Source organism: Dendroctonus ponderosae, unplaced genomic scaffold (genome assembly GCF_020466585.1).
Source record: "Dendroctonus ponderosae isolate FM_Combo_2020 unplaced genomic scaffold, Dpon_F_20191213v2 Dpon_F_20191213_5, whole genome shotgun sequence".
Classification (NCBI taxonomy): Eukaryota; Metazoa; Arthropoda; class Insecta; order Coleoptera; family Curculionidae; genus Dendroctonus; species Dendroctonus ponderosae.
The window spans coordinates 752,555-760,865 of NW_026018715.1; the positions used below are offsets into that span (position 1 = coordinate 752,555).

Genomic DNA, 8,311 nt, shown 5'->3' on the forward strand with positions numbered 1-8,311 from the left:
TTAAACATGAAAAACTTTCGTAGGACGTATTTTCTTGTAAAGTTCATATTTACTGAGATATCGCACTTTGACGCACTAATGAGCAACCCTGTATATGAACATGCCACTCTCCACGCTAAAGCCGGCGAAGACTTACGCACGTATGCATAGTCGATCGTAAGCTATTCGCCGATAACATCTGCCGGCATAGCGAAGAGCGGTCGGCAGCGAAACAACGGCGCCAAATCCAATTCTGCATCCAAAATATCTCGATGTACAGTTCGAGATCCCAATCAATATTTAATATCTTAAAATGATCTAAACACTTATATTAAAACACATGCAGCCCAACTTCGTAAAAGTATTTACTTAGCGAGTTGTCGGAGATGGGTAAGACCATCTCCAACATTTCGTCAAGAAATACCGAATTGAGCATGCTTAAGAGCGACGAACGAACGATTGTGATACTATTTTAATCTCGGCCAACTGATATTTTTCTGCCAGTTTGGGGGTATTTTTCTGCCAAGTTGGGAGGTTCCTGACTTCCTGACTCTACGTTGCGCTGACGATATTGTCCTGGTGAGCGGTGATGCCGACAATCTTGGACTGCTTCTGAGAGACCTGAAGGCAGCTTCGGAGTCCGTGTGCCTGAGGATGAACCTCAAAAAAACCTGAAAACCTTCTTTCCAAAAGAAGATCAAAAACTTGACCACAACCCCAAAAAACCGGACATACCCATTAACCTGAAGCGGAAAGTGTTCGACGCCTGCATCTTACCGGTCATGATCTACGGTTTTGAAACTATAACTCTGACACCAAACAGAGCGAACCGACTCAGAGTGTGTCAACGGGTAATGGAACGGACGATCCTGGGGATCAGGTTGAGAGACCGAGTCAGGAACGACATCACCAGAGAAAGAATTAGAGTCGCTGATGTCAGAACAGATTGCCACCAATAAATGAGGCTGGACGACATCAAATAGACGAAGGTCATCTTGAAAATTGTCCGAATTTACTTTACGTAGTTTAGGAACAGCTTCACGGCAAACATGTTTTCAGTAAAAACCAATTTGTTTTATTTCTGAGGGAGATGGAAGGAAATGTACATTATAGTATTTTTTCTCAAACAGTTCACGTCGTTATTATTAACTTAGATCTGGTTATATGCAGAATTAAAATCGTTTTGACATCCTTGTCCAGTTTCATATTTTTTTTAAATTAAATTTACGAAGTTCTGGCTCTGGACGTGTAGACATGAAATGGTAAATTGGTTTTCATACGATTACTAGTCGGTAATATAGTAATATAAATTAATTTGCTAGAAGTCATGCATTATTGCATGAATGTTTTAGGATTGATAATAATAATTTTAATATTGTTTCAGGAAGTTGACATTGGCAGCTATCTCGATAAGTCGATACCTCTCTTATATTGTACAAGGCTGATAGTCAAATTATATCTACTCACCGGAGTTCCAGGGAAATGCATAGGTGATAAGACTAGTAGAGTTTCAGTGAAATCTTCTGCCTTAAAATGTTTATCCGCTATATTCCGATTGTATCCAAATGCATTTTTTGAATATCTGGACAAAAACTACGAGGAAGGAAATGCTGAAAGTAGCGGTCAGAGAATTGAAGACATTAAGTTGTTTTCTACACATCCAGATCCCCAAATAAGAGGTCTGATTAGAATGTTGATCTCAGATATTATGTTTACAATACTCAGTAAATCGAAATTGGATTATGGATTATGGTTACAGAATCTACCTAAACGCCGATTGGATGCACTTCTGCCAAGTAGTGATACAATGTTGAAACTGAATAATTTCATTGAGATCTGGTTACAAGTATGTATTAAAACTTAATAGATACCGTATTTAAACCGCACTTATGTATAAATAATGTACTGGGTGATTCAAAATGATCGTCATTCCTCTGTAGATGTTGTCTGGCGGTGTTTTAGGAGTATAGAAAAAATGGTTAAAATATAATTGTTATTAAAAACTGAGAAATTTGCAAAAAAAACTATATCAAGAAGACGGCAACAATGTTTTTCAAGGTAATCTGCCTAATTAATTTACGGAAATACTTATTGCTTCGAAATTATTAAAAACTCTGTTAACCATGGAATTATACAAAAAGTAACAATAAAATAGACAAGGGTAATCAGTAAATTCAACAGCATTCGTTGAATGTCGAACCGATTTTTTCGAATGTCAATTATTGTCCTCATAACCTCTAATTTATGTTTACAAATAAACATACATTTGAGTCATTGACTCGAAACAAGTTAGTGCCTGTGTAATCTCATTATCCACTCTTCTCGAGCAGCTTCTCGGTTTAGGTTAATTAATCCCTGTTCAATTTGTACCGGTGTACAGTAATCCATTGGTTTAATGTGTCCTTGTGCTGTGTGTATTTTATCTAGGTGGTAGGAATGTAGCCGGTATTTATTTGGTGCCTGGGAAAGTGTCAGTTGTTGTGCAATGTTCTGTGTGCCCCTGAAAGGCTCTTCTGCAATTATGTCCAATACTTGTTCCTCTGTGTCTGGAACCCAAACATCTATTTTCGTTCACTATTTTCTTGGAGACAATCGCCAGTGTGTCTCGCCTTTTGTTGGCGTGAGCTCTGCTATCTTATTGTGGCATCTGGCAAATTTGTGAAAGGAGCTTCAAAGTAAGTCGCAGTTTAACAAGTTATTGTTATTATTGACAAAGGCTAACTCCCTGTAATTATCTGTTATGACAAAAAAACATCATTACGTCTTTGACTTTTTATTAAAAAATTGTAGAAGGGAACTTTTTTAATTTCAAAAATTTTCGTGATTTGAAGCAAAGTCTAGCAAAGATTGTAATTTTTATTTTTTAATGCGTAAGTATTCCAATATGCTACCAATTAAACATGGAACAATTTAAAAATAATGCTTAATAACAAAGTTGAAATTCGATTTTCAACTGTTAACATCTTTTAGAAATGCAAAAAAATTCAGGGTTTTCTCATACTCTATAAGTGAGCGCCTATTACCCCTTAAAAGGAATGACGTCAATTTTGAATCACCCTGTATAAATAATTCATTATGAACCGATTCTGCGGTAAAGTAAGATATTTTTAAATGATGAAAAGTGTTTTCTATGAAAGCTATGACTGATATGGTCTATGATAAAGTAAGGGTCAAATTCCAAAATTATATTTAGTAGTATTAGTATTACATTTAGTATTACTAGGCCAGGAGAGTTACAGATTGGCATGCCCTAACGTGACGTAACTTAGATAACTATTGGAATCGATCGGGAATGGTATATCTATTGAAAACATGGAGGTGCGCCAGCTTGAAAAGGTGTGCTATTTGCATAAACAACGAAAAAGTGGAAAATATGCGAAAATTGCGTGTTTTGCGGAAACGTAAAAGGTTGCATTTTATTTGTCTACAAGATAGAGGTGGTGCGATATCCATAGATTTGAAATGTTTGCTGCAAAATGCTCGAAAGTGCAAAAAAGTAGGCGAAAAACAAGGTAATTTTAAATTATTTATCTAGCAATGAAAAAATAACCCAATTACGCCATACATTTAGAGAAAAGTACGTGACTGCAATACAAAACGAGAGCCGCAAGGCCGATTAAGATCTGAAGGAGATTTTTTGCGTAATGCAGTTGTTAAGTAATCTACCTGAAAAAATACCTTTTTTTTAATTTTGTGCCAGGCTCAAACTTATGAAAATTTTTTTGAGCCTGCGCTTTCGCACCTTCTTGGACTCTTCAACGGTCATATACAGTTGCTATATTAACCATTTTTCAATTTTTAATAACTTTTTGAGCGGTTTTAAAAGGTTTCAAAATGTTGGTTTATAAACAAATAAGCCTGTGAAGCGGGACTTGTGAATGGGAACAAATCGGAAAAACAATAGAAAGTATGAAAAAACAGTACTAGGAAAGACGCTTCTTGGAAAAAATCTTGTATCTGCCACACGATAGAAGTGAAAACTTCAAGAAGCGAGGGAAGGCAGTAATAATTAATAGTATAAAATAAATATATTTTTTCTAAATATTTTTACAAAGTAAAATAACATTTACGATATCGTGGGCTTCAAGCTAAAAGTGACCAAGTCCAAAATTGCTGTATTTGTGTTTGGTTAGTTTAAAAAGTTACAATTTTTTTTTAACTGCGTGCTTTAAGTGAATTAAAAAAATATTTTTAGTAATTCTGATATAATTTTGGGTCGGTTTAAAACTACATTTACCAAAAAATTAATTTTAGAGTTGGTCGGTTTTAGCTTTAAGCCCACGATATAATACAGTTATAATTAAATATAAATTGCTATGACAAGAGGGATATAATAAATTACTATGGAACACTTTGCTCTAACTGATCGTACTTCCTATCATATTCTAAAAATGAAACAATGGGTTTGTGATAACTGAAATATGCTATGAACACTTTTGATTGGAATCTATTTGATGGATATCTAACAAAAACCTCGTCAATCGTTGTACCGTATTTTGTTGTACTTTCATTTGAATATTCGATATATTCTAATCCAATGTCGATTTTTAAAAATCAACTAAAGGCTTCTATGAGTCATTTGAAAAATCAACATTGAAATCACCACTCAAAATCATAGGTAATGTATGAAGGTTCCGATTGAGAAGAACTGATCCTGCTTTGTTATATATTAATAAATTTTCATGTATCAATTCGATGATTTTCATCATACTTTGGTTAAGTGAGAGCTAAAGTGCTACCATTTCAATTTCTTGTCCATTTTCTGTTTGACATTTCACCGTACAAATCTCTTCTATTGGCGATATTATTAACTCCATATAAGTGAGAAGTATGAACGGTAGCATCCATCTGTGAAGTGAGCAAAGTGTGAAGTTGACACCTGCGGCTCGACAAGTAAGTCTTTTGAACTTAGCACCACAATGAAAATGTGGGACATCGACGTTTTCTTCATTACTCATCCAAGGTTCTGATAAAATCAATATAATTCTACGTTGCGTAACAGTGTCTTCGGGGTCCAAAGCATGTGCACGTAAACTTTGGAAATTTAATGATAACATTGAAATGCTCTTTTGATTTGAAATAAAATTTGTTAAAACATTGGTAGCTGTTTCAAGTCTGTTGAATGAACCTTTTGAGTTCATTTTGTAATTCAACAACGTATGTAGATTTTTTCCGCCCGTTATAGAATATCGGATTGTTTCTTTAATTTTTCATGAAATGCAAATTTGCATAAACATTGAGTAGTGCGCGCTCGGAGCCGAAATTAGGAGGTGTGAATAGGCTGGGAAACTTGAAATCCGAGTGCTCGCTTGACGATGATATATCTCGGCTTCTACTGCACTTATTTTGACGATTTGTTTTTAAGGTGTGTAGTTTTAAGTAGTGTAGAAAAAGGAGAGGATTTCAATGTTAATAGTTACAATTACCAATTTTAAAAAATAAACAATTGGTGGTCGATTTTCATAATCAATCATTTGTAAATTTTCTAAACCTTGTACTAACCATAATATCGTTATTGGGTATATATTGCGCATTATAAATTAGTATTAAATTGACGAATTATTGAGTAATAATATTATAATTTAATTTAAATGTTATTTAATGCATATAGTAGATCCAATAACAGGAGATAAGATTTAAACAATCGTAAAATATTGACAATTTCTCTAAATTTAGAGAATTTATTTCTAATACAAATTCATTTATTATATTAATTCGCAGACTTTTGATTCTTACGTGGAATTTCGTCGTCGCTGTCTTTGTTGTCGGAAACGCATTCGTCAGCTGTTAATATGTCTGTAGTTACATTGAATTGTACATTATTGTCCCCATCAATATCAAGTTCGCTACTATCTTCTACATCTATATTACTGTCTAATGCATTTTCCTGTGCAATAATCCGTGTCTTACACAACTACAAAATTTGGTGCAGCCCTTTGTACAATTACAACTGATGTCTTGTAATATATTGTCAGGAAGAAGTAAATCAGTTGTACATGTAGGTTGTAATTTATTATGCCTAACATTCCAACCCCATTGCGTCGGGTCCAACGAATTACCGAACCATTGTTGCACTTGATAATATGCTCTGATGTATTCCGTTTTGCAGCAATTCAGTTGGCGAAGCCATAGCTAAATGAAAAGCTTTCTTTGTAGAGCTACTTTCAAAAGATAAATATCTTAGATCATTTAATTGTAAATTACTAGGTTTCCTGCCCCCATACATAGCTGCAATGATTTTTGTGCCGGCGTTATCGATTTTTTGTGCAGTTGCATTTGTTTTATTAAAAATTAAAGCTTCTTCAATTAAGCTTTATAATTTTAGCTTTTCTTTATTTGAAAAAAGTAGATCTAGTATCGCATCCAGTGAAAACGTGAATAGAAGCAATCATGTTTTTTATATTTTTGCCTATAAGAAATGTGGAACTGTAAACCATTTCAGCTGTTTTTCCTCTACTTGGTTTTAAGAAATAAATTCTTTAATCGGCAGGCGCTCTGCGATAAAATTACGAACTCAGCTATATCTTCAACTACAAYGGCTGGGTTTTTGTCGGTGGCTAGACTTATAGCGGTTTCGACAATTACTTGACGAGTATCAGCGTCTTCTTGAGCTTGAGCAGTACGATATCCAGCGRCTTGCATTTTTTTTCTCAATTTGGATGGTCGCTAATCGATTATTTATCGTTTCCTGTAAAACTTACATATTGAGCGATGCGCCAGTTGAGCCCACCCCCCGACTTTCGGCTCCTAGCGCGCACTATACAATGTTCATGCAAATTTTTGTGTGTGATGCACACGTGCAATGTAATTTTTGAATGCAGATACGAAAACATCTCGAAAAAAACTACCCATTGGTACATAATTTATTGTTATATCATTAATCGTTACGCCGCATACCCTGCTCAACTTTGGAAGTTAATGTCTCAACATCTACGGGACCGAATTTTTTCGATTTGTTTCCACTCGCCAGTCCCGCTTCACAAGCTGATTTGTTTTTAAGCTATAATTTTAAAACTTTAAAACCGATCAAAAAGTTATTAAAAATTGAAAAATGGTTAATATAGTAATTGTATATGATGTTTAAAGTTCCAAGAAGGTGTAAAAGCCCCGGCGCAAAAACATATTCATAACTTTGAACCTGGCACAAAATTAAAAAAAGGTATTTTCTCAGGTAGGTTACGTAACTTGCATTAGGTACTGTCTGTACGATCTTAATCGGCCTTGCGGCTCTCGTTTTATATTGCGGTCAAGTACTTTTTCCTAAATGTATGGCGTGATTGGATTATTTTTTTACTGTTAAGTAAATAATTCAGATTTAGCTTGTTTTTTACCTACTTTTGGGCATTTTAAAGCGAACATTTCAAATCTACAGATATCGGACCAACTCACTCTTGTAGACAATTTTCTAGTGGGACACCCTGTATGCGATTGTTTCCGGGGAAAAACGTGATTTTCGCATTTTTTCTCACTTTTTCGTTGTCTATGCAAATAGTACACCTTTTCAAGCTGGTGTATCTCGATATTTCCAATAAGTATACCATTCCCGAGCGATTCCAATAGTTATATAAGTTACGTCACGTTAGAACCATATTTGAAAGATTTCGTCGTAATTCGTCTGGCCTGTACAAGTTCTCGTAGATGCCCGTAACAAAACAGAAAAATCGTCTTAAATGTATTGCATTGTATATTATATGGTATAAAGATGCTGCTTTATACTAGGTATATGCGCTATGCCGGGTATAGTGCCTATAAGGTTTAATCTGGATGCCTTCAGGAATCGATAAAGGAAGTTTGAATATGTCTTTTTTTATCATGTTGTCGCTACATGATAAAAACATTTTTGCTAAGTCTAAAAAATATTTTTTTTTCCTTCAACAGTTGTGAACCATTCACCCGATGTCAACCCCTGTTATTTTTTTTTTAACTATGTAAAAAAACATACAGGGTTATTGAAATTTGAAATTTACAAAAAAAAACATTAAACGCAGAAGTTGTAGATAATAACATCTAATTTATAAGACAATACCAATTGATACAGGGTGTCTCCAATTCAAAGGGCGGACCAAACTTACATTTTTTTAAATGAATGCCGCACTTTTTATTGCATATTATTTATTCCTGTACTAGTCATTGAAAAAAACTCACGCTGTATATTTCGATTTTTTTTTCATAAAACATTACACCGAAAAATTACTTCAATATGCTTATTAGTTCAAAACTGAGTCCACGGAGTTTAGAATTGTTTATACACATTCGATTTAGTATTGTGAACAATAATCAATAATGCTAATTGAATAACTGTTGCTTGGTCAACATATTCTTTGATACTCTG

General features: G+C 34.3%; 1 protein-coding gene across 1 annotated transcript in view; it reads left to right on the top strand.

Annotated features, from left to right (window-relative positions):
* Nucleotides 1-8,311, top strand: part of LOC109545059 (huntingtin) — a 63,066-nt gene that overhangs the window by 12,415 nt on the left and 42,340 nt on the right. Inside the window, exon 10 of the mRNA XM_048666680.1 lies at nt 1,364-1,825. Within this exon, the coding sequence (XP_048522637.1) occupies nt 1,364-1,825 (462 nt within the window). The remainder of the gene's footprint in view (nt 1-1,363; nt 1,826-8,311) is intronic.